Here is a 27,593-nt window from a genome sequence, read left to right as displayed (position 1 = left end):
CCCCCCGTGTGAGGCTTTGGAGAGGTTTAAAAGTAATTAGCCTTTGAGAGGGATCTGGTTGGGGTTTTTTGTTTTCTTTTTTCTGGTGGCACTGATGTTTGTCTCTTTAAATAAATTCAAAACAAAACAAAACAACAAAAGAAAGAAGAAATGGGAAAGGACCAAAACGTTAGGCACTGTTTTGATAGGATTTAAAGAGCTTATAGATGAGATGTCGAGGAATGGAATTCAGATTGGTGAATATTAAAGATATTCTATTCAAATTTGTGTATGTTAGTATCTCTGTTCTACTGTCACTAGCCTCTCTTCATTCTTTTAATAATTAAGTTGTTTTTTAAGAGAACACAAATACCTTAAAATATGACGATGTTGATAATGTAAATTATAACTCAAAATTTTTAAAAAATTTTTTGGCCATTGTTCTGTTCTAAAGAAACAGACTGAAGAACAAGGTTGTTAATTCTGGACATTGTCATGGTTCTTTGTTTAAAAAAAATAAAAAAAAATAAAAAAATCCAGCTGTCTGGTTTCAGGTAGAAAGGATGAAAATGAGTGCTGTAAAGCTAAAGCATGCAAATTGAGCACCTGTAGCTTAATTCAGAGTTTTTGTTGCCCTATTAAAGATGCAAGATAAGTCTTTGACAGAGTCAAGTTAGATTTGAAAATTGAGTTATTGCTGTTCTTTCTTTGATCCTCTGGCATATTCATGATTTTTTTTTTTTAAGTTTCAGCTTTTTGAATACAAAAGTGATCTTTTGTTACATACATGCATTGTTGTATCTTTTTCCCTCAAGTAGCCTCATTCTTTTTGAGAAAGCATTAGAAAATCCTTAAGGTTTTTGGTTTGAGAGTTTCTTAGTGATGATGAACTTGTTCTTATAGTACCATATAATGAAAACATAATACTTTAAAAAGAACCTAAGCAAGCATTGAAAGCTTCAGAAAAGATTTAACATAGTGTTTTATGCTTTGGGAAAAAAGTGTTGCCCAGAGAGAGATCCAACACAGTGTGTATAATTCTGCAAGAATAAAGAAGCAATTTAACCATTGTGTACAAGCCTCTGTTAGGGAGAGGAAAGGTGAACCTTTAGAAATGGATGTTTTGTGGATTGTCAGATAAAGGTGTGACAAATGCAAATGGCTAAGAACCAAAGTTAGTAAATGCAATCTTAGAAAATGTGGTGAGTTGACCCTGGCTGGATGCCAGGTGCCCACCAAAGCCTTTCTATCACTCCCCCCTTCTCAGCTGGACAGGGGAGAGAAAATATAACAAAGGGCTTGTGGGTCAAGATAAGGACAGGAGAGATCACTCACCAATTACTGTCATGGGCAAAACAGACTCAGCTTGGGGAAAATTAACTCAATTTATTACCAATCAACCAGAGCAGGGTAATGAGAAATAAAACCAAATCTCAAAACACCTTCCCTCCACCCCTCCCTTCTTCCTGGGCACAACTTCACTCCCGGATTCTCTACCTACCCCCCCACAGCGATGCAGGGGGACGGGGAATGGGGTTTACGGTCAGTTCATCACGTTATCTCTGCTGCTTCATCCTCCTCAGGGGCAGGACTCATCACATTCTTCCCCTGCTCCAGCATGGGGTCCCTCCCATGGGAGACAGTCCTCCACGAACTTCTCCAACGTGGGTCCTTCCCACGGGCTGCAGTTCTTCACGAACTGCTCCAGCATGGGTGCCTTCCATGGCGTGCAGTCCTTCAGGAGCTCACTGCTCCAGCGTGGGTCCCCCACAGGGTCACAAGTCCTACCAGAAAACCTGCTCCAGCATAGGCTCCTCTCTCCACGGATCTGCAGGTCCTGCCAGGAGCCTGCTCCAATGTGGGCTTCCCATGGGGTCACAACCTCCTTCGGGCACCCACCTGCTCTGGCGTGGGGTCCTTCCCGGGCTGCAGGTGGAGATCTGCTCCACCGTGGACCTCCCTGGGCTGCAGGGGGACAGCCTGCCTCACCATGGTCTTCCCCATGGGCTGCAGGGGAATCTCTGCTCTGGTGCCTGGAGCACCTCCACCCCCTCTTTCTTCACTGACCTTTGGGGCTGCAGGGTTGGTGCTTTTACGTGTTCTCACTCCTCTTGCCAGCTGCCATTTCTGTGTGTCCTGGAACTTTTTTTCCTTCTTAAATATGTTATCGCAGAGGCGCTACCACTATCGCTGATGGGCTTGGCCTTGGCCAGTGGTGGGTCCATCTTAGAGCCGGCTGGTATTGGCTCTGTTGGACACAGGGGAAGCTTCCAGAAGCTTCTCACAGAAGCCACCCCTGTAACCCCCCCCGCTACCAAAATCTTGCCACACAAACCCAATACAGAAGATAAGATGCAAGTTTGAAAAATGAAGAACTTGTTTAGTAATATAGTTCTGAACTTTAAGTTGGGAATGGCTGCCTTTTTCTGGAATTGTAACTACTAAAAGTTGGGCTTGATGTAAAGCTGCTTAGTGAAATTTGATAGCCATATGTCAAATTGATTCCAGGTAGGGCTGGTAGAAAAATTCCAATTAAAAAAATATTCTTTGGAGTTGTTTTCTGGATTTTGCAGGGCAGTTGTTGAGCATTGCTGGCAAATAGGTCTTATTTTGGTTGTAGGAAACATACTTTTCTTTTCAGTTTTCCTGGTGTGTTGCACCACTGTTTTAAGAAACTTGATATTTGAAGCTGCCAATGTTGGAAAGATGTTTTGTTTAGTTATAGGAATATGATATATGAGATATTGAAGAAAAGCTGTTATTAATTCATAGCTATACTTGGCTTAAAAATAGTTTTGATTCTTTTAATGAATTTTTTTGAAAATATTTTACATGCATGTCTTTTTTTTAATCAGTCTATGTTCATATTTCAGTAAATTGTAATTTTTCTGCAGTTAAAAGAAACACTGGAACAATCTATAGGTCAGTTAAGGAGCCAACGATTAACCCGAAACTCTGGAGTGAGAAGTGCTTCTCTCTCAAGCTTATACCCTAGTGATCTGGATGGAGGAGGAGTGTCAGGTAAAATACTTAAGGTGCTTGAGTATACTTAAATTGTGTCATATAGCTTTTCTATGGGAAGAGGAAATTAAGAAGAAAAATGTGTAAAGATAGTGGCATGAAGTCATCATTGATTATTTCAAAGAAATTCAGTTTAGAAATTTTGGAGACCTGCATTAAGTTATACAGTTGTTTATTTGGTAAATTCTTATAGCTTTCTGTTACATAGTCTTTTCTGCTGATATCCTGAGAGAGCTAAATGAAACATTGATTCTTTCAGTAGAGAAAATTCCTTGTCCACTTCATGAGTTGTAGGTACATACAAGTTAAAGCTAAATCCAAAAGATATTGCAGCTTCTGAAGCTTGCTTCACAGCAAAGAGGAAAGTTAAATTTTAAATGCATGAGATTATGGATGTGTGGATGAAATTATGTAAGGCTCAGTAGAAAAAGAAAACCTGGACCAATGTATAACCTACAGAAAAGTAGTTTCTTCTTGTATGTCTCTCTGCAAATTCATATTTTAGGAAAGTTGTATTTTCGAGGAGTATTCCTCCTGGAAGTACCATTTAATATATTTTAGTAGAAAGCTCTAAACTTTAATTTTTCTAATGTGAAAGCTGTGAAGTACTGTAGTTTGAAGCTATAATAGACCCAGGTGGAGGAAAAGCTGTTGCTTGGGCAAGTAAAACTTGAGTCAAAAACTACCTATTCCTTAGAGGAACAAAGGAAACCTCTTTCTTACCCATCACACATGTATTCCAGAAATATTTCAGTTGAAGAATAATCCTGGGAAGAGCTAAACAAGAAGTATGCCTGTGCATTTTATGTAACTTCAGTAGTTGTTTTGTCTGTAATGTGGCCTATAAGGATATTGGCAAGATGAAACACATGTTTTCCATGAAGCAAAATGAAAAATTTCCCATACAAAGTTTTGTCTTCCTACTTATTTTTTTATCTCTTATCTCATAAAGGGAACCGCCACTTCCTGCCTACTTCTCCTCTCAGGGATTATGGAGACTCACAGGGCAATAAACATCGAAGGTCTAGATCTGCAAGTGTTCGATTTGTCAATGAGGCAGATAATTTGGACCAGGTACAGAGCACTAATGGGAGTTGCTTCCCCAAATAGGCAATATTTGGTCACCAGGCTCTTTGCTTTTACATCAAATGAGACTATTCTGATGATACAGCTAAGAATGTTTCAGCTATGAAGTGTACTTTCAATGTTACATGCCATTCTTCATTAGGCAGTCACTTATTGTATTTATCAGTGTCATGAAATTTCATGCAAATCTATCATTATAGAGAAAAAGACAGTAGTGATATCAAAAGGAATGTATGGAAATTATCTCTGTACTTCTTAGGCCACGTATAAGAAAGAAAAATCATCTCTGAATATGTGATTAACATCCACCTACATGCTGAAATCCAGTGTGGCTATAAAGGGGATTGTTCTGCTTTAGTTAATGGCACAGGATCTTGGTGCTTTTGCTGTTTACTTCAGTGTAGCCTGGATTGATTTTGAGCCAGCTAGTTCTCCATCTTAATTCTAGGTCTGACCTGTGAGTGGGATAATTTGACTCTGTACTTCAGGCAGATGATGCGAGGAGGAGAGGATGTGTATGGTACTGGTAATTTTCATACCCCTCAACTTGTGTTTACTTGCAGACTCTTCAGAAAAAATGAATTAAGTACTTCAATGGATAAGATTATAGGCTTTCTATATCTTACATATAGAGAGGAGATTTCAGTACCTGTTTTTGCTCTTTCAGAGTGGCTAGAGCTGCTGGAGTGAATCCCTTTGTGTGGACTAATTTGTCCAGGAGAAATGTATTATGACTAATACTAAAGCACCTAATTGTAAGGTGTTCATGTTGACTTCATTAAATCAGTCTCAACTTCCAAATAATTAGTTTTAAACTTAACCACAATACATTCTCTCAGTTGACTTTTTGGGAAGTCTGAGTGCTACAGAAATTCCTAGGCTTCTATTTAACCCTCTTTCATTGTCCTTTCAGTCTACTTCTTCCCCCATTCCTTCCTCCCCCAAGGTTAGTGTGAAACATAATCCTTGGAAGGAAGTAATGTTACATGGACATCTTTCCTCCTAAGCTTCCAAAAAGCTTAGAACTATTTTAGACTACTAAATATTCTATAAATATCTTAGAAATTTTATTCAAGGGAGTTCCTCCAATGCATACAAAATTCCTAGTTTATATTAAGTATGTAAGCAAATTGCTTTTTTTCCTGTTTTGATGATAACTGCTCATTTATTCCTTATTCTTGTCTTTGAGTGAGTGAATATGGCTTTACTCAATCATTAACTATTTTGTAAGAAGAATATAGTGCTTTGAGGAATGATGAACTAGAAGTAGTTATTGATCATGACCATAGATAGACATTGGGGCAGAGAGAAGGCAGTACTGCTTAACTAAAGCTGTGGCTTTTTCTTCTTTCTGTAACCACAGTCCCTTTATTCCCATTATGACTGCTGCTAGCTAAGGTAATTTTCCAGCTGAACGGGTTTTTGGCACATTTGAGTCTCTCTCCTTCTTAGGCTGATATGTTCTGAAAATATGTTGTGTTTTTCAAAGTCTCTTGTGTCAGGTTGAAATTTCTGGTTAGTCGCACAGGTGAGATGGTAGTGCCTGTGTCTCAATGTTGAAGGCAGTCAGCTGGGCTATGGAAGATCCAGGTTTAAATCTTGGGCATAGAACAAGGCGTTATTATAAACCAGGGTTTTTCATAATGATGGTCCTGGCCACTGAGCTGTGGACAGCAGTAGGTTGGATTACGATGGATTAACTGTTACTTTTTATCCCATGAAGGATGGATAACCTATTACATTTTTTATTTGCTCCCTTAACAAATTTGACTATAAATTGGGGGCCTGCTGAATGGGGAAATGGGGGGTTTTACAGAGGAAAATAGATGTATGGTGTTTTGTTTTTTTTCCCCAAGCTCTGAAAATAGCATTCTAGTAGAGTATGTAAAGTCTTGGGCAAGGTAAAATACCTTTCCTTAGTGCTTTAGTAGTTCCTGAATACATCATAGTGTTCTGCTTGGTCACTTCCAATTTCATGTGCCATCTTTTTATAGTAATATATATAGCTGGGCAGAACTTTGTTTCACTTATACTGGCATTTATTAGCAGGAAATGTGTCTTTCCTGACTTCACCTGTTCAGACCTTTCAACTTGTTTGCATTAGGTTAAAATGATGGTGCACTGTCAGGTAACCAAAATGACGAAGCTCTGAACCATAGGAAAAAACCCCATAGTTGGGAAACTTGGTTTAATAAATAATGTACTGAGAATTAAACTTCCATGACCAAGTGTTGTGAAGGGCTGATTGAAATAGAAGCATGGAAGCCTCATCCACTCATCCAGGCTCATCTGCAATTCATGGAATTTTGTTACTTTGTAGGTTACTTTTATGTGCTTTATTTTATAAAGTGTGTATATATGTATTTTTGGAATATCACAGAAAAAAGGGTTCCTAAGCCTTGGCTTAATTTGTGTACTTTGATTTACAGCTGCATTCTTTCCACCAGTCTCTTCGAGATCTCAGCAGTGAACAAGTTCGCCTAGGAGACGACATCAGTCGGGAACTTTCAAGAAGAAATCGGTATAAACAGAATGTAACTCCATGTGAAGAATAGCATGGAAAATAATTGTTATGCTTTTAAATAATTCTTAAACTCCTTTGTTCTTTTGTATTTAAAAAAAATAATTTTGGGGAGAGTGGGGGATTGCACAATGTGTAGATGAAAGCAGTGTTATGAACTGCTTATTCCATGTCATTTTGTGCAGTATTTATAAATGTAAATAACACCCATCAGTTCTGATATGTGTAGTGTATGTGGCTCCCCCTCCCCCACTTTTTTTTTATATATGGACAAACCAACAAGAACTTAGGAACTTCTTTTATTACAACTTTGCTCCTTATTTGTTTTTGGTACTGGAGTCTCTTGAGGGCAAGATCTCATGCAGGCCATAATGTTTTTTTAAAGTACATACTGTCTCAACATATGGTGCTTTGTCTAATAGCAATAACAGGAATTAGTCTGCTAATTAGTTCCTAGTAGGAACTAGTACTGTTCAAAAGGACTGTGTAGAAGTGTTCATAATTTTGTACTTGTTGACCTGATACCTAGCCTTTCAAACTAGATGCTCTGTTATGTTCACTTGAGGAATGGAAATGCTTTTTCTCATGAATTTTCCACTTGAGGCTGGTCTCTAATTATGCTAGCAATTTAAAGGCTGTAGAACAAGTTGAAGTAGCATTAAAATCCAGAAGATTGCTGCTGTTTAAAATTATCACAGTTGATATCTAGTTTTCGTACTGTAGAATATTCTTACCTGTATTTTTCTATGAAGGACTGATGCTGAATTGAGAAAGACTCTAGAAGAGTTGTCTGAAAAGCTCACTGAGTCCCAAAGACAAGAAACGGTGAGTGTGAATAATGTGAAAAGATGATGTATATTTAGTATTCTAAGCAGAATATGGACTTCTAGTTTAATGTGTGTGTTGGTAATCAGTACCACATTTTAGTACGTATATCTGAACATGCTCTTATCTAGGCTACTATAGGTTGTTATAATGTTACCCTTCCATAATGAAATCAGCAAGACAAGTTTTATACTTCAGGTACTTGTTTAAAGTAAAAGTGACTCTTTTACAAGTGTGTATGTAGTGATTTTTTCTGTTTCAAAATTCATGGTCTTGGAGAAGGCTGCTTTTTAACTTTGAACATCAGTTTGAATGCTGTCATACTTGTTGAAGATACCTTTTGAAAGGTACAAGCTTTCCCATATTATGATGATGAATAATATTGTTTCCTCTTCCTCCCCCCTCCCTCCCTGTCCTTTTCAGTCCTTATCATCTGTGCAGCGTAATGGGAGAAATCTCTTTGGGCTGCACTCTTCTCTAAAGGCTTTGTGACAAATATAACAAAGGAGGCAGGACAGCCATGATAGTCTCTTCTTTTTTACTTCCTGTATCTGCTGAAAGTAGACTAACTGCAGTCTATATCTCTTAAATATAAAAGAGATCTGCTATTGAGGTGGAAGTCACAGTGTATTGCTGTAGGAACAAAAGAAGTTGAGAATCTCCCCAGTAGTTAGGAGGTGAAAATTCTGTAGGTAGTTCTTGACATATAAGGCTTGAGTGTATGCTTCATGTAAATATTAATATGGTATCAGTAGCAATGCTGACTTTTCCGAGCAAGTGTTGTGTGTCCTTATTTTCCCATAGGTGATTCATCTTGCCCTAAAATTGCATGAATTGATAGTAAATGCTCTGTCAAGAGCTTTAGCGATGTGTTTGTCACTGATAACAATATTGTTGGCACCGATCACCTGTTGGCACCAGCAGACTTAATAGTTGTACTTGTGTAAGTTCCTGACTCTACATGAAGTTGGACAGGGATTCAGTAGACTATAATCTATCAGTACCAGTTGTATGCTTGATATGATAGAATCTGTCAGTGGAGGAAGACTAGCGTTGTTGGCCTTCCTAGAAAAATGTAACAGGCTATCTGTGTTAGAATGTTAGCTCTGCTTTCTCCTAATAGCCTGGTAAGATCAAATAAGTTTATCTGATAAAGAATTCTTGATACTTGCAAAACTCTGTGTTTTTCTTGTTGTGTCCTTCTTATCAGTATACTTTTTCTCTTTCATGTACCAGAAGATGAGCAAACTCAGTAAGTTTTAACCAAGGTAATTCTCAAGAAAATAGCTGCTACAGCTGGCTACCCTACAACTGTTCAGTTGAATGAGACAAACCTTCTTCCTCAATCCTCTGGAATGCTGGCAGCCACTGTCTTTTCATTAATGAAAGAAATAACTAACTCTTTGTGACCTCCTATAGTAGAATTTCAAGATTTGAAATTGAATGTTACAACTTTTGACGTGAGAGAAGCGAAAAAAAGAGACATGTGAAGTGTAACAAGGAAGCTTTCTGTAGTTTGTTAATGGTAAGGGGAATACCAGAAGAGTCTCTTAGTTGAGAGAGAACATTATCATCCAATAAAGCTATGAAAGCTCAAGTGTTTAATGACATTCTTTTAGTGAAGACACAAATGCTCCAGTAAGCTGCAGTGAGGTGGTTTTCATGTGTAGGACTAGTAAGACTTCAGCTGGAATATTCTGCTCATTGCTGCTTATTATCTCAGGAAGAACATTGGCCAAATGGAGAGAAGACCAGAAAGAGTAGAGGGAAAAAAAGAAAAGGGGGGGAGGGGGATAAAAAAGGCCACTTATTCAAAGACTTCCTTGAAAGTTTAAAACAACTGCTGGGGTTCAATTTGCAGAAGAAATATGTAGTTAGGAAAGATCTAGCCATGTATGATGAATGGTCAGGCAGTGGATGTTTAGTGAATGATATTAGAATAGAAAGGCATCTAATGATAATTCTGTACAATACTAGTCTAATCACTTGTGGCTTGAGAGCTGCTTGGTCTGGAATTGATCTCTGTACTTTCTGTACTTAGTAATGCCTCTGTGGATTTCTTTTCTGGAACTTGTCCAGTCTTTGTTATGACTTGCATATCTTTATCATCTTACTTGTCCTATAGCAAGGAGTTCTCCAGATAGATTACGTATTGTGAGAGGAGCTGCCACTTTTGTGGTGGTTTGTTTTTATTGGTTATTTTGTGTATGTGCATGTGTTTGGTATGTTTTGGTTGGAGTGTTTGTTTTGTTTTTTTTGTTGTGGCTTTTTTGTTATTGTTGTAGGGTTTTTTTTTTAATCTAGCTGCTTTTTCATCCCTGATTTTCAGTGGAGGAGTTTGTTCAGTTTCTTCAGAGACCTTTCAGAGGATTCCCTTTCTCTTCAGGCTGAGGAATTCTGACATGCTTAATCACTCATTGTATTCAGGCAATTCCACACCACTGAAAAAGCCTAGCGGTAGCAACATTCTGCACTGCTTCTTTACCTGTGCTCTCATACTAGATGTGCATCCTTGCCCTTGTTCAAAACCTAATGATCTACTGTTACACTGATGCGGCTGGCAGAATGGGTGAGATGAGGTGTATGCAAAAGAGAGGAATTTAGTATGGACATTAAGAATAAAAATAACTCTAATGGTGGGCATAGCAAAGCATGAGATTAGAGTGCGTGTAGAAATTGTGGTCTGTTATTGCAGATTTTTGAGATCCTTTAGTACCTGTCTATGTTTAGGAATTCTTCTGAGATTATTTAATTCAGAATTGATTTCTCACTGGTGAAAGTGAGTTGGGTAGGGGGAAATACTTTTTCCTCACGATTTCATTATGCAAAGTTGTGCAGGAACTTTTTTATCACTTCTCTTTGGAGTGTTTGTTTATCATCTCCAGCAGTGTCATCCTTGTATTTGTATTCTACTGTATGGTTGTTGGTGATAAATTGTCAACTTGAAGTCTTGATAATTTGACAGGATGAGTTCATGGCAGAAACATTCTTTTCAGTTCAGTGTCCTTAAGTCTTTATTTCTGTAGGGACATACATCTAAATTCTTAAAGCTGTACTGTTCAGTATATTCAGTGCTGTTTGAAAATTGCCTGTATATAGATATGTGGTGATAAAGGTCTAGTCAATACAGTTGTTCTGAGTCACTAGTTCAGAATTTATTTTTATTAGAGGTTACAATTCTTAGAGCCTTTTTGATGCTGAGTCTGAATAATTTTTTAAGAGGCACACAGCACAATCAATGCACTTTTAATTTTACCTTTAAAGGGAGCCTTTTCCACCCCAGTATAAAAATCTGGAGGACATCTGAGGTGATGACACAGGCATAGTTGGATGGCTGTTTCAAATCAAGAACTCTCAATGGCCTTGTACTTGAAAATCTACGTGTGGTTTTGTATAAAGACTGCAGGTTCTACAACTCCCCATATCAAAATCTGTTATCTTATCTAGACATTTTGTGAGATTCCTTTTTTCTTGAAAAGAGTTTGGATATTTGCTAGAGGAGTGTCCATACAGACCTATAAACAATTAGAAAGAATGTTTACTTTACTTTACTCACTTTATGGTTATGTAAGATAGCCCTCTTGGATATTTTGTTGCAATCTCCTGGTATAGAAGCACATCCCAAATAGCACAAGAAGCTGATCTTTATGCATAAAAAGCAGCTGCACTGAAGCACAGATTTGTTCAAATTAAGTAGATGCTTAATTGAGATGGTGCCATTAGAATGTTAGTGTAGGCTGTGTCTGTGGAAAAAGACAGCAATGTCAGGTGAAAAAGGTCTCAGATGGAGTTAATGTGGTTATGATATCTCAGAGAGCCAGGATTATTGTCAGATAAGGAGCTGTCCTTCAGAAGATCTGATATAGGGATTTTTGGCTCTGCACAGGTGACTTGTAAAATGTATATTGCACATGATCATTTCCCATGAGGGAAAAGTTTAACAATATTTAAAGTGACATCTGTGAAACAAATTTGCTATTTTTGTGATTTTAATACTTCTGTTTCAAGTCTGCATTGATGATAAAATAGGTCATAACAAGAAAGGCAACAAAAATCTGTTGAAATAGATTTCAGTCAGCAGGACTTGTGCACTAGAAATAACAGTGGAAAGCTGAAAAACAGGAGAGAAATTCAAGAAGTAGGATGCTGCTTTTTGTAGATTAAGCACTCAGCATCTTCCACAAGGTTATATTTAGCTGCATGACTTAAATGTCACCCTGGTTTTAAACAGGACATTCTATTCTTTGTGTTTAATTGGTGGTGGAGGATCTTTTTGATAGCCTAATCTATTTTCATAGATTTTGCTGCTACCTGAAAGCATTATGCAGAGACACAGCTCTTAGTGTCACGATTGTTGTTCAGGTAGTCTGTGTTGCTAAAAATGCATCCTTGAAATCACATTCTAATATGTTGTCAATGCAATAATTTATTGCTAGCATTTCATGTCATTATGTAGAACTTCCATATTCTTTGTACTGTTCTTCAGTGAATCACTTGTCTACACTAAGGCTTCTGATAAGATCCAGAGGAGGAGATACATACTCTTATGGTAGAAATGTTGTCCTGAGTCAGGGTTATTTGGGATAAAGGAAGAGAAGTGAGTTTTAGAGTTTCTTCTGCATGTGCTAATTAATGAGTTAACGTTTAACTGCTTCTAATTTTTTTTTTTTTTTTTTGGTACCCCTATTGTCACAGGCTCTGTGACAAACCAAGGAAGGCCAGAGAGGCTACAAAAACAGGGACCGTAAATCTTGTGGGAGATAATGTCTACACTAGTGTAGATTGGGTAAATGTTATATTGGAGGAACTATGTTTTTAGGTGGTTCATTAACTGCTTTGTGGAGCAAATAAGCAGACGTGTTCCAGAAGAAAAAAAATCAGTTGTTCATTATAAACAAGTGTCCCGTGCATGGCTTTTAATGTGTGAAATACTCACCTTGTAACAATGACCAGAACAAACTTACATTTGGCATCCCTACTGGAGCAAAAATGTTAAACCTCTTAGAATAATGTTTTGTTTCGAAAAGAAAATTGCACAAAAATAATGACACCTCTTAGGAAAGTGTTGGGGAATGAAGACAGTAGAATATTTCCAGACAATGTGGAAGTGATGTGAATACACTACAGTAATGACTTCAAATAAATCCATTAAAAGGTACGAGGGAGGTCAAAAGATAGCTGATGTAATGACACAAAGTAAAAAGGAGTCCTTCCAAAAGTTATAGCCAAATGAGAGAAGTAGAAAGGTTGGATAAACTTCAACAGTTAAATATAAAAATGCAGTAAGGCAAGTTTTAAAAAAAAGTTGACAAAAGGTTGCAAAGTTATATGCACTGATAAACCCTGTTTAATGCCATAGTATCACTAGGTAAAAAGATGATCAAACTAGAAAGAATGGTCAGGGGAGGTAACATTTGTGGAGAGGATGGGAGAAAGAATGTATTAAGTTTTTTTGCATCTGTCTTGACCAAGGAGTCTGTTGGCAGGTTCCGACATAGAAATGCATCAGAAGATTGGCCTCAGATTTGGAGGGACCTGTGTTGGGACTTCAGCTATTCCATAGCATAAATGACAAATAATTTGGAAAATGTAGTGATAAGTGACAGAGGTTATGATAGTGTGATGATACTAAATTTTCCAAAATAGAGAAGGTAAGTTTACTGCACTCCAGGAAGTCTTATTGCTAAACATTGCTAGGACATGAACGTGACATAGCAGTTTTTCCAGAGGATGTAGAAGAAGCCACAAGTGATGGTATTTGGTTCTTTTGTGCTGTTGCAAGGTGCAACATAATAAAGCCTGATCTGCTATGGACTTGCATGCTCTCTGCCTTCTTTCCCAGTCTCCTCCCTTACCACTTGAACGCTTTTGTGTTTGTGTCACCCTACAAAAACTTCTATTGTATTCTGGTTATCTAAATCCTTGTACAAGAACTTTCATGTTCTTCCCATATTATGCCTCCTCACCATGATACACCTCCAAAGTCCCATGACATTTGGCATCATTCTGACTTCACTGCTAACTTTATTTTCTTATACTTCTGTCCTGGTTTCAGCTGGGACAGTTAACTGTCTTCCTAGTAGCTGATACAGTGCTGTGTTTTGAGTTCAGTATGTGAAGAATGTTGATAACACTGATGTTTTCAGTTGTTGCTCAGTAGTGTTTAGACTATAGTCAAGGATTTTTCAGCTTCTCATGCCCAGCCAGGGCACCTGACCCAAACTGGCCAACAGTGTATTCCATACCATGTGATGTCCCATCTAGTTTAGGAACTGGGAAGTGGGGGGCAGGGATTCGCTGCTTGGGGACTGGCTGGGTGTCGGTCGGCGGGTGGTGAGCAATTGCCCTGCACATCATTTGTACATTTCAATCCTTTTATTACTACTGCTGGCATTTTATTAGTGTTATCACTATCATTATTAGTTTCTTCTTTTCTGTTCTATTAAACAGTTCTTATCTCAACCCATGATTTTTACTTCTTTTCCTGATTTTCTCCCCCATCCGACTGGGTGGTGGGGGAAGTGAGTGAGCGGCTGCGTGGTGCTTAGTTGCTGGTTGGGGTTAAACCACAACAGAGTGTTAAATAAGCTAATACTTAATTTCAGACTAAATGCATGTACTTTGCTGACAGCCAAAACAAAGGAATAAAGGCTGAGTTCTCCTTGTTTCCCTAAATGGGGTATTTATGAGATCACCTCTGTCTAGAATCTTATTTTCTTGAAACCCCTCACAAAGCCTAAATATGTTTGACAGCTCTGTACCCCTGAACATTTGACTCTATTGGCCAATTTCAGCTGAGTTTTTGGGGATGCTAAGGAATGAGGACCACAAATGGGAGACCATAATCTCCTAAGTATTGTTCTTTATAAAGTAGGTTAAAAGTAGTGTTTATGAGGCTGCCTTTGTTTAATCTTCTTTTTCAGGATTAGTGCTAATTTATTGTTTCATAGAAAGCATTTGTCTACCAGAAAATACTTCTCCTTCTGAAGAAATGTTAACCAATGTGGTACCTATTCCTTTATCCTAAACCAACTTTCTTTAACTAATAGTCAACTGTTCTGTATGCCAAGCTCTATCTTACCAAAAAAAGTTGACAAAAATTTGATGGAAAAAACGATTGCTTTAATGAGTCAATTTGCTCATAGTCTAAGATTTGTTCTTTATTTACTATGTCTTTTGTTATTTCATACAAATTTGGAATAGATTGTGAGGTTGCAAATTTTTTATTTATGAAATGACATTACATGCAGAGATAACTTCAGTCTTTGGAGGAAGTGAGAGTTGGGCAAATATTCAAACATGTTCTGTGCAAATCCTCTTAAAAAAGGAAAAGTTGACAACAAAATGTAGGAAGTATGGCAATATATCTATTTGGCTGAATTAGAAGCTCTGCATTTACTTCAGACACAAAGAGAAAGAACACAGAAAGTAGAAGCTAAATTAGATTAATAAGAACAGTCATAAAAAAATAGTGCAAATATATGAGAGTGGAAAGGCCATGGTGGTACATGATAGTCTGCACCAACAGAGAGCCATCAAGAACAATGATGATTCACTTGTAAATACATCACCATTTCACAGGGAGACCAAAGCATTTGGACTGTTCCTTGCAAAAGAGGGGAAACTACTGACACAGTGTGTCAAGAAAGTTGATTCCTGTTTAACATCTTTTTAACATTGATATTTGCCAACAAGTTAAGCTGTAAGCCAGTGACCAGCAATGGGGTGTAAGACCTCAGCTTGAAATACTGGGGGGGAAAGGAAGGCATGTCAAATATTTTGAAATAACGTGGTGCAGATTAGCTAAGAAACTTTAATAACCGTCTGAAGTGATCTTAAAACCACTAAAGGCTGTTTTGGAGTATTCACGGACAACTGTGTGGGTGAGTTAGAAAAAATGTTCTTGGAATATTGAAAAAGGGCAAATCTTGAAAAAGGAGATAATAGACTGATTATTTTTCCAGAACTTGATTTGTAAACATCTAAGAACAAACAAGAAACTTAAGTAGCAGACAACACAGATTTGTCATGAAAAATTACACTTGTATATCATAGAAGGAATTTAAAAGGATGAAGCAGTAGTTTTCTATATCTTGATGCAATTTAAAAAAAAATTTTTTTAGACAGATTTTCATATACTTTTCTAAAGCTTTTCAGTAAAATATGGTAAAACTGAATGTAGTCTAGAATAAACACACAACTGTCCAGATACCTGTGTAGCTAGTAAACTGTTAAAATTAGAGGAGTTAGTGAAGTGAATTTTATGTGTTGGTATTCTTGATCTGGTTTTCTCTGAAGTTTTTTTAATAGTCTAGATGATGCAATATAGAGATGCTTGTTATGTTTGCAAATGGACTTCAGGTATGTTGGCAAACAGAACTGGAATCCAGTATCCAGTCTTGGATGTGGCTTAGAGTATAGAACACAGTTAACAGGTGTAAAATTCATTCAGCAAGGAAGACTAAAATTGTACTTTAGGAAAAACAGGTCATTTTAGAGGCAATGGAATCAGTTGTCTAGAGAGGCTGTAAAAGTTTAATGTGAATGTTTTTGAGCAGGTTAGATAGACTTGCAGAAAAATGACATAGATATAAAGGTCATGTGTTTAGCCGGGCAGTAAGTTTGCTAGCCCTTGAAGTCCCTTCTAGCCTCCTCTTTCTGTGCTCGGTGCACAGAGAATATGAGCTAATGATATGCTATATATACTAACCATAGTTTCTTGCTAGAAGTTTTTTTCCCAATGAGTAGCATCAAAATGTTTGGTGGTTTGTTTTGGTTCATTGTTTGTTTTTTTTTTTAAAGAGAATTATGTCTGTAACTCTGAAATTTCTGTGTACTTGACAAATACAATGAATGCATCTTTTTCAGTACCGTATTAGAAATAAAACAGTTTTATTCTGGAGGGAGCTGAAAGAGTTCAGAGGCAAGGCAAATCACTTGATATCTTGTAGTTACTAAGAAGTTACTTTCTTACTCATTCTCGTTTTCTCCTTGTCTTCTTTGAGGGTGATGTGACTTTTGGATCTTTTGTCAAGCCTAAATTAGACATCTTCTTTCTTAATAGCTTTAGTGTTCTCTTGCTTAACTTCACTTGAAAAGATGTGTGAGAGAGCTGAGAAAGCTTCTACCTTCAGAAACCTGTCGCCAAGATTTTTTTTAAATGTAAAAACATGACTTTGTTTCATTTGTGTACTGCAGATATATCTGGAGAAAAGGGTGACAGCTATTTCCCAGTTTTCAGCAAAGTTGTAACAAGTTAATGACAAAGTGTTATTCTCTGTTTCTGCTACATAGTATTGTTGTTTCTGTTAGCTGGAGTATTTTGTGAATTATTAGACCTAACACTAAGTAGTAGTTGTCAAAACAAATAGAAATGTTGTGGTGTGGTCCTTATTTTTTATACATTAGATTTTAGTAAGTAATTATTCTGGATTATGACTGCAGAGCTTTCATAACTTACACAAAAGAGTGTGGTTTGATGCAGTACATTTTTTTGAGCATATTCTGATGGTTTTAAGAGAAAATACAGAATTCCAAATTGTAAGCTGACTATTCATCTGGCTGTGCAAGCAAGAAATGTTTTCAAACTGATGGGTTCTGTTGTAAAAAAAAAAAAAAAAAGACTGTTTAATTCTTTAAACCTGATGTCCTCATGAAGGCCAGAATATAAATATAAACTTAATTACATTTTTGTTGCTACACAATTGTGTTGCTCATGTTAAAATTTTCTCTCCACGCATATGCCTAGAGCTGGTAGAAATGTGCTTAATGATGAAAGTACAGATGAAAACTTGTTCCTCTTCCCATGCATCAGAAACTAGTAGTTGAATGGTGTTTTAAGAGGTTCTCTTTTTATCTAAATACCATTCGGTAAGAGGTGTATTGCTTTCTAGTGATTGTTTAAAAAAATTAGTTTTAAGGTAGGGAGGAAATGATACATAAATATTTTCCTTGCTAATCTTCACTTTAACAGTATAAATTTAATTTGCTGTCCACAAGAGGGTGCTGTCTGCTAGCAGCTTGAAATGCAAAAATAAAGTAGTTCTGGTATCATAGTTTAAGGTTGAATTATTGTGTTTATAATCAAAATTGCTTTAACAAATACCTAGTGTTATTTGTATTGGTTTGTACATGGATCCACAAAATATTGGGAAAAAGGTCTTAAAGTGATGTAATTATTTTGTGCTATTACAGTCATTCTCATGTATTTAGCTCTTGTTTACTACTTTTCACTCACAGATTTTAGAGTATGAAAGAGGCAAACATTGGTCTGTTTTACAGGCTGGAGATGTGAAAGAAATGACTCTCCAGAGGTTAATCAGGCCTGTGGCAGAGAAGCTAAAATTTTTGTATTGCAGCTTCGGGTTAGGCTGCACCAAGCTTGATATTGAGATATTTAGCACTTGAGTAGAACCGCCACTGTAGAGAAAAATATGCATATACCTGAAGGAGGGTATTGCTAGCAAGATAGCAGTTCGGTTCCCTGCATGAGTACTTCCGGAGTACACGCTGCTATAACTCTAGTTATTTTCTATACCATTCTAAATCTTATTTAATAAAACAAAAGTTGTGTTCATTCGTCTTTCTGCCCCGTGCTCTATTTACCTTTTTTTGCCATTGTTATCTTAATATGTGGTAAAACATGTACTGATTTCATGCAGCATTTGTGGTTTGGTTTTTTTTTTTTTTTTCCTTTTGAAGGTATCAGAACGGGTAGAGAGAAGACTTCAGGAGATAGAACAAGAAATGCGTGCTGAAAGACAGCTTGTAGAAAGACACCAGGACCAGCTGGGACATATGTCTTTTCAATTACAAGAGGTATGCAAATGAAAACTTCCTGTGTATTCAGGATTAAGTTAGGAACATGTTGGTTTTGTGAGCCTGTACCTGTCAAACTGACAAAAGTGCTCATATCTTTGGCACGTTCTTTTAGCTGTATCAGTCCAGCTCCGCTTGTTTTGGTGACCAGATAATAACAAGTACAGTCTCTGTTCTTCATGATACTGTCTTGTCTATGTTTAAACCTTTTTGGTAATTGGCACAAACATTCTTTAAAAGAATCCATCCCCTGTGCCCTCCCTCAAACCCCAAACAAACAAAAGCAAGTCATTAACTGGGTTGTCTGAATTAAAACATTTTGTTTTCGAAAATGTAAACTTTGCTTGCAGTGAGCAGTTTATTTTTGATTTATTTCAACAAGCAATCAAATGCACTGTAGTGGCCAGACAGATTTTCATTGCTTTTCAAGCAGTTTCATTCAACAGTATCTGATGAAGTATAAAATGTTGTGTAGGAGACAAATACAAACGTTTCTATTATGAATTAAAATTCAAGACAGCCTGTAGCTTTTTTCCTGCTTGTTTTAGGAAATGTATGAAAAATACATCTCTGGTTGATTTTACTGCTATTTGGAAAATCTGTGTCTTAACATAGTGTAACTTTTTATTTCACTCCCCTTAAGATATGATTTGCAATGTTATCTCTAACTATGCAATAGAATATTATAGTTGAGAAGAAATGTGCAATTCCTTGTTTTTAACTTTTAATGTTAGTGACAGTATATGTGCCTTTTGGAAGGCAGTTGGTTTATACTGTGCAGTGATATTGAGGAACCTTAATTTAGATTGACGCTTTGTATTTCATGTAAGGCTAGAAACTCTTCAAAGAGGTCATATTTAAGAAGATAAGATGCTGTTTTGATATAGATAAAAATTAGTGTTTATCAAAATACTTGTAGTGCTTCTGCTAGTATTTCAGAAAGAGTTACTGGTTCATTTTCCCCCCCTATTGAGTCCTGGTGGGTGAAAAGAACTAGAGTGCTTTATTACAGTTTTCATTGCTCTTTAATATGCCTACGTCCATTTCTACATTCTTTGGTTGTGCCTTCAGTCTGGTAGAGGAATGCTTAATGAAATGAGATTGTGTCATCTGATAGTGCTATCTGCAGATTGGAACAATCTTTTTTTTATCCTTTTAAAGGGAAAATGACTTGTAAAGATACATTGATACTGCCATGGTTTCCTTAGAAGGAAAACTTGAATTCAAGTGAATGAATTCAAATGTATTTCAAAGACTTTCATATGATTGGCTATGTGATCATTAGCCCTCAAGCTGGATACCTTTTTTCCTAGTAGCTCATCTTTTGAATTTCATGCAAAATTACTATTAAATACTAAAGTACCTCCCCGACCTTCCATTCTCCTAAGCTGTTCAGCTGTAGATGAAGACATTTTAATCCTTTCTCCTGCAAATTCTGTCTTGCTCTGTGAATATTTTTGTAAATAATTTTTCTTGAGGAGACCCTTTCTATTTAAAAGATTTTTTTGACACCACTGTTCAAAACTTCAGTATGTAGTCCTCATTCTCAGTTTACGGGAAAGCTCAACACCTTTTAGTCTGCTTGGTAAACTTTTACTATGAGGAATTTGCCCAAGCTGAGATTCAGAGCCAATCCTGACTGGAACAGGCTTATTCCATATGCCATACATTCATAGATGTTGCTACTTGAAGCAACATCTTGATGATTATCTTCACTCTCTCAAGCAGGGGCTCATATCTCCAAATTGTCCTTCTGGGTGGCTGATCTCAATCATGACTCTGGATTTCCTGGACTGGACTCTTGTCACTGTATTTAGAAATCCCAATAAAACATAGATTACCCCTGTTGCATGAATTGTGGATTTTTCAGGGACTTTTGACCTCTAACATGCTAAATAGAACCTGGTGGTGTCAGATGAAAAGTGTAGAAGGGAGCTTCTTTCAACAGGTGTTAGGTAATCTTTCTTTGACAGATTACAGAGGAATATGGAGACAGTATCGCCCTTGAAACATAGACTTCCATTACGCTCCTGGTAGCAACAAACAGTACGTCCTCTTCCTGCTACTTCTTTTCTCATAGCTGTCTTAACAGCTTGGAGAACATTTTCGTGACAGAGTTGCAACTTCCTACATGCCAGGTATCTTTAGACTTCAGTATTGCTATGGTCCTTAGATCTCAGACCCTTATCACAAGCTTCCATCCAGCTGTCCCATCTTCCTTCCCCATTGAACATTCATGTTAATTTGTCCTTCTCTAGGTAGAAAATGGTCTCACTTCTGGATGGTGTTTGTATTTATCAGGGATGGTTCAACATCTCTTGATGCTCTCACATTGGCAGATTGGACCACCTTGCATCCTACTTTTTGAAAAATGCTTGGTTTTGAAAGCAAAATAATCTGGATCCTGTGCATGCTGCCTCTCTGTGTACTATTGTCCTGAGAGGTTGCTGTGTGGAAAAGCTTTGTGAAGAAAATTACTTTGTTATGGAGTATAAATTTTAAAAGAAATAGGAATATAAGAATATCTAAGGAGGCAAAAAGTTTAGAACTGATCTAATCTCAAATTAAAAACAAAAAGGAAAAAATGCCAGAGCCAAAACAGTCTGAGGATTCGGTGTAGCAGATTTGAGTTTTTGAGCTTCTGGTTTTTTGTTTTCAAATTTTTTTCTTTATATATGTGCTGTTACAGATGAATAGATTCACTATGGCAAACCAAATAGAATAAATAATGTAATTTATGATCATGAAGTATTTAAGATTTATGAATATGAATAGTTTAAAAAGGTTGTTATTTCAACAATATGTTTTCAAGCTGAGTAGTAGGTGGCTTCTTGTTGATTTGTTCATTACTTGCATCAGTGTAATTGTTTGATGTATTTTGCTAAGGTATTTTTTATTTTTCTATACTATAGACAAATTTGGCTTTAAAGATCTCTGAGCAAATTTGTTAGAAAAACTCAATCGTTTACACTATTTTTTATGATTTAAAAAAAAATATGCTATATTTTAAGTACGCAATTTCAGCAAAGCCTACAAGGTAATTATTTAGAAGAAGATAAATAAAATAATAAAATTCCTGCTAAGAATCATTGGATTTTGTGTAAAATATCTGATGTCATTTAACTTTTTTCTTACTGGTAATCCATCGCTTGGTGGTAGCATTTGCCATAAAGATTGCTTGATAGGTGAGAGAATTTTCAAGAACAGAGATTCTCAGAGACTCCAGTGTGGAAGCTTACTTTTCTTCACTGCCTTACAGTTGAAGTGTGACTATATTGTACCTTAAGAACAGCAACTTCTTAACACAATATATGACATCACTGGTTTTCTTCCTTATTGTGAAATATGTTCTTTCATGCTGCTTTGATACTCAGCTATTGCAGAGTCTCTGCAAGACTGCAAGAGTCTCATTAGTGCACTCCTTTGATCTCTCATGGGATATACAGAATGATGCTGAGGACTGGCTACTGAAAAAGGTAGATCTTTCATTCAGTACATACATACCAGTGTGTACTGACTCAAAGATTCTTAGGGGATGTTGTAGATGAAAATACTCTTAATGAACGCAGTCAACATAGGGACAGGCTAGTTGCCTTTTTCTGCAGCTTGGCTTTTTAATCAGCTTTTCCTCTTGTGGTGGCTTATATTTAGCCAGGAGTATCAGAAGAAGCAGGCAAGCTGCTTTCCAGTAAATGAGATGTCCTTCACTGGTGAATCATGAACACACTCAGGGGTAAACCTGAGCCAGTAAACTCTAATAAATATCTGTGCTGGTTCTCTGCAAGAAGGCTTGGAGATGACGGTAGCAATTTAGGTTTCATTTTTCTAATTTTCTTTTAATGACATTTGTCTACAATAATAATACTAACCTGGATAGTGATGGTCTTGGAATTTTTTGGTCCCTACTCCATTTGGAGTGGAGTGCTTGGATTCACCCATGTAAATGTGGATATGGACAGTCCCTTAAGAACAGAATGCTGGTTATCACTAACCTGAATTTCTTTGAGAAGTAATAGCCATTTGCCCAGTTGCCCGTCATCTTCTGTTGCCCGTCATCTTCTGTTGCCCCTTTCTTTTAATAACTCTGTGATTGAGGACTGTGAGGACATGGTCCTCCATTTATACAAATACAACATGTTGGAGAGAGAAGGGTAGACATGTTTCCTACAGATACTGATTAGGAGAAAGCTTTCCATCTGAGAGCTTGAAGTGCGTGTGGACAGTATGTACTGAGGGATGTATCCAGAAGTAGTCTTTGTAACATATAAATGTTCCTAGGGCATGGTGTGTATCTCTGTAGCTTAATTGCTGTATGTTAGAATGTATTTGAATTGCTTTGTGTACTTTTGCATACCCTAGTGAGAATAAAGGAAATAATTAAATATTTTACTGCAATTATTATTTGGATGAAGGGTGTTTCTACATAATTTTTAAGAGGAGCTTTTTACTTTGTTATTCTGTTTCTTCTCCTTTGTAATTTGAATTATGAGTGAGATGGACTCTTAGCTCTGTCAGTGGTCTCAGTCTTGTGGCGATCATTGTATGGATGTAATGTTCTATTAAAGTCCTTTTCTGTCCTCTTTTATTTCTCCAAGATGCTTCCCAAGTAACATTACTGGATGGGAGGGTACTAGGGTTTGGACTGAGTTCTGAAATCCTGTCATTTAATACGGTCTGAATGATTTACAAAGAAATACTATTTATAGTATTTGTGGCTATTTAATGAGACGATTGTTTCATTAGTTTGCCTGTTATACATTTCAAACCAAATAAAATCAAATTTGACTTGGATTTGATCAGTAGATGCGTTAATTAAGAAATTTTGTGAAGTTTAAATGTTAATAGTTATTAATTTTAAGGAAAGTGCAGTGCCTGTAACTGACCACTACTTGTCAGTATTTTACCATCTTAAGAGAATCATCTTCCTAAATCTCAGTTATTAAATTATATATTTTCAGGGCCTAATTGAACACGATGATACATTTGTTTCAGTCTTTCTCTTGTCTGTCTTGTCTTTCTGTCTGTCTTTTGTATGATGTGCAAACTTTTTATTTGTATTGCACTACTATTATAGACTGATTATTAACCAAGATGATATCTAGTTGTATACTGACTATAAAGAAAGCTTGTCATATAAAATTTTGCATCTTTAACATCTAAATTTGTGTTATTATTTTGAATCTGTATTCTGTATGTGCTGCGTGTGGGTGGATAAAAATTATTTTCTCTACGTTTTTATGTATCTTTTAACTTAGTGTGTATTGGTGTGTTTAAACACTATCTGTTTAAACAGCAATTACTGCAAATTAGAAAATTGCAATTAGCAAACAAATTCATGCAAATCATACATCTTCATGTTCTTCTATATTCTGATACAAACATGTTTCTGATTAGAAAGGAGAACAAATATACTCATCTTCCCAGTGCTACTGCCACGTATATATGGGTTGCTTTAATAAAATACATTTGTTGTGTAAACTAAAACTATCTTGAGATTCTTCAAGTGCTTTATTTTGAACATGAATATGCAAATACTTTGTACTGTTTGTTTGCATTTATGCATCCATTTTCTAAAAGAAGATCAAGTATCATTCTTAAAAATGGGCTTTAAACAGTTTTTATACACAGTGGATGTCCTGGATGGCTTTACTAATTCCTGTGCTTGGATTTTGGTGAAATGAGTCCGTGTGTTCATGCTTTGCACGCTTTAGATGAACAGAATCATCTTTATAGAACATTTTGAACCCACTGACTGTGGTAAGGCAATGACTATAGTTATGTCTTAAGCTAATAACTTGGATAGGCCAGGAAGCATTTTTTCCTTTTTCTTTGTGCAACTGGATACTTAGATTCTGTTTGCCTCCCACTGCACATACTGTGAAGTGCAAGAGTCTGGTGGTCTTTCAACAGAGAGTGGGGTAGACTGCTGGTTGAAAGCATTATTGAAAATTCTCTTTTTGCATGTCTTTATCTCTGATCTTTTTAGACAAACATAAACTCAGTCTGTGCTCTGAACCATCTGAATGTTTTAATGCATCGTTGATACTTACTCTTTGGCTCTGTGGTATGCCACCTGTGGATAATGGTTTCTGTTTTGATTGTAGTTTGAATCTGACTCTGTCTTGGAACATGAGCAAGTCTCATATATATCTGTCACTGAAATATCTAGGCAGTCTGTCTTAAATGCCTGGCTGGTGTGTCTAGGTAGCATACATGGACCCATGCTAGCTGCTAATGTAGCAAGTTAGGGAAAGAATTTTCATTCAGATTAGGATGTGGTACATTTTTGCCTTAAAGTACAGCATGAGGGTGGTCTGCTTGTGTATTTCTGCTAGTATGAATATAATTCACTGATCAGTCTCACCTTGAAAGAGCAAATTTCAGTTTGTGGTCTGTGCATTACTTTCAAATAAACTGGTTTTATTTAAAAAAACAAACACCAAGCCCTAAGGAAAGTTAGTGGGCTTAAATTGCTATTAGAAGATTTTCATAAGTTGGAAAGGTTGAGAACTGTTGGTACAGAGGCCTCCACATAGTTTTCCCCATATATAATAAAAAATATCTGTCTAGCAGTGAGTAAATTATTTTATCTATTTGAAGTTCTGGGGTTTGATATACTATATATGGATAAGGTATGTTGAGCTGGGGTGTACCAGGTATGTTAGTATTCTAATACTGTCTTATGCTAGTGAGCTCTTCAAAAAGACCTGTAAGAATTGCTCTACTGGGTCCAATCCAAAGTTCATCTAGCCTGTCAGGGACAAAAGCCTGTTTCTGACTGCCTAGGCAGGCAGTGTAACCTTTTGTTACCAGCTTGTCCATCCTGAAACCATTCTGTGAAGACATCTTTACATGGAAGTTCTCGGTTTCCTTTTGGCCTCCTCCATGCCTGCCCCCTCCAAGGCCTCATCAACCTCCTTGTCAGTCTCCTCATGGCCATCCTGGACATTAATGCTTTCATGAGGAGGATCTTAGTGGGGGAATCCTAATGACTGTAGGCCTGTTCCCATTCCTTGGTGCTTCAGCATTGCCAGGCAGAGCTCTCCTGGGCAGCATCTGCCTGCTGCTTGTGAGCCATCAGGGAGGAGCGTGTGTTGGAACTGTTGTTCTCAGCATCTGCTTCCTAGTTCCTATTTTTGACATTTTACTCCCCCAACCGCTTCTTTGGAGACAACAAATGAAATCAAAGAATCAGTTGAATCTTTATATGTTTTTTTTTTTCTTTAATTCTTCCTTTCTCAAGAGAAACCTTACATAGAAAAACCTTTAGTGGAGAAAAAACAAGAGTGGAACAAACCAGTGAGAAAGAATTATTTAAAAAGGAGTACAAGAAGGAGGAAAAACATAGAATTAACTTCTACCTATGCAGTTTCTGAATTGTCAGTAACAGCTGATGTTTATCTGGCTGTGGATGACCAGATGTTTCCATTTCTTAATGACATTTTGATTGGTTAACTGATTGCCTACAGCACTTACTGGAAAAATGCATGTTTCACAGTTGAAGCAGTGCACATGTTTAATTTATTGTAACATCACATTCTTTTTGTAGTAATTTAACTCTGAGATTAAATATATAGATGTGAACTGTTTTTTTTCTTAAAAATGAAATAGTTATGGGCTATTTTTACAATATACAGAAAAGAAAACTGAACGTAATAGTTGTAGTATCAGTGATAGGAAAGACTGCCTTTTTGTTTGAAGTTATTGCTATTTAATAGCCTAAATATCATTCAGTGACCCTGATAAGTTGAAATGGCATATTAATTTCTGTAGTTTCTTCTGGGAATTAGGATGTACTACTGATGCAGAGACATACTTTTTGCCTTTGGTAGGGAAATCTTTGAAAATTTTCCTAGTATTTCTAATTCCAGCCCAGCTTTAATATTTTCCTTATGATAATGGCATCTCTAGCAAAATCTGCACATGAAAACATGCATTTTTGGTCCTATATTAGTTATTAATTTACTGCCAAAAATAAGGTTGGCATACAGTTGACTGTATATAACAGAGCTTCTAATTTTGCTAGTAAAAATGAAGCTCAATTTCAGTTAGTACACATCATATATCCCTAGCAGACTGTTCTGAACTGGTACTTCCCGCTATTAAAAAAAATCCCAAACTTGTGCAATAATGGCATTAGCTGAAGTGATGATCTTCTTTGACTTTTGTTCAGATAGCTTTTTGGGAGTTCTCCCTAGAGTCTTTTTGAGTAAAACAGGAGTGAGTCAGATCTGTGTGCAGTGTTGAGTTTTATAGTTGACTGGAATGATAGATTTGAATCTGTACTGAATACTTAGAGAAATATCTTAAATGTGTTACAGTCTTACAGTAACCGATTATGAATCGGTAAGATTAAAAGTGTAATTCTTTATATAGCATAATATTTTCAGTGGCATAGTTATGATAAATATCTTCCACAATCTCAGTTTTCAGTGTAAACTGTTCACGCAGGAGAGTAGTCCAAACTATACTGAAACCTTATGTTTCCTCAGGTGAGGATATAAGACTGAGATAAGTAGATAAATCCATTTATTTTCTCCAGAAAGCTACTTTTAAAAGCAAAACTTCTAAAGCTGAATGCCTGGCTTCACTGAGGTTGATTAATATCTTGCCTTCTGTTTTCATACAGTGAAATCATTCCCCAGTATAGAGTGCAGAGCGAATGTTCAAAAACTGAATGAAATTGCAGTAATTATAGGGGCAAATTTCAGGGATATTTGTTTAAGGAGATATTCCTTTAAAATGTAACATAAAAATGCTGCTCAGGAAGAACAGACTGGGAAAAAGACATTTCTTTCTGGGCAGGCTATGTGTTTCTGTTGTTCTGTTGTAGTTTTAGCGAGTAATGGTGGAAGGAATAAGATGTACTTACGTTTCATGATATTGTATGAAAGTAAAAGGTGTATGTTAAGGTCTCTAATTGTTTTGTGGCTGGTGTGAAAACTGCTTGGTCATGTTGTGCAGCAAAGAAGCAAGATTTATTAACAGTTACTCAAATTCACAGCAAATTCTGTCAGTATGACTAGTGATCTCTCTCAGCTGGTGTTTCTAAGTGATATTTAAGATGAGCCAATGACATTGTTATGGCTTGAGATATCCAAACTTGGGTTGTGTATGTTGCAAATTGTACGTGTCATTAATGTCTGTGATGTCTAATGCATTCCTTTGCCAGTGATTGGCTGTGTTCTGCAAATAGTGTTGGTTTGCAGAGGGAAAATATTTTGAAAATGATATTCAAGGCAATTTTATTTTTGTAAGATGCTTTAGAAAATGTACACAAGTGTTTTTAGATACTTCAGTTTGGGGGGGGAGGGGACAGGAAAGGTCCCCATGGATCGCCCCA

The 27,593-nt window shown here is 36.7% G+C and overlaps 1 protein-coding gene across 1 annotated transcript in view; it reads left to right on the top strand.

Moving 5' to 3' along the window:
• The window catches only part of CEP128 (centrosomal protein 128kDa), a 141,359-nt gene that overhangs the window by 8,800 nt on the left and 104,966 nt on the right, over positions 1–27,593 (top strand). The window contains exons 4-8 of the mRNA XM_010583791.1: positions 2,874–3,000; positions 3,953–4,074; positions 6,516–6,607; positions 7,360–7,432; positions 18,134–18,250. Of these exons, the coding sequence (XP_010582093.1) occupies positions 2,874–3,000; positions 3,953–4,074; positions 6,516–6,607; positions 7,360–7,432; positions 18,134–18,250 (531 nt within the window). The remainder of the gene's footprint in view (positions 1–2,873; positions 3,001–3,952; positions 4,075–6,515; positions 6,608–7,359; positions 7,433–18,133; positions 18,251–27,593) is intronic.

This window comes from Haliaeetus leucocephalus, unplaced genomic scaffold, assembly GCF_000737465.1.
Source record: "Haliaeetus leucocephalus isolate CR32 unplaced genomic scaffold, Haliaeetus_leucocephalus-4.0 Scaffold932, whole genome shotgun sequence".
NCBI lineage: Eukaryota > Metazoa > Chordata > Aves > Accipitriformes > Accipitridae > Haliaeetus > Haliaeetus leucocephalus.
Note: the sequence above shows the minus strand (reverse complement) of the source record. Positions and strands in the feature narration are given on the sequence as shown.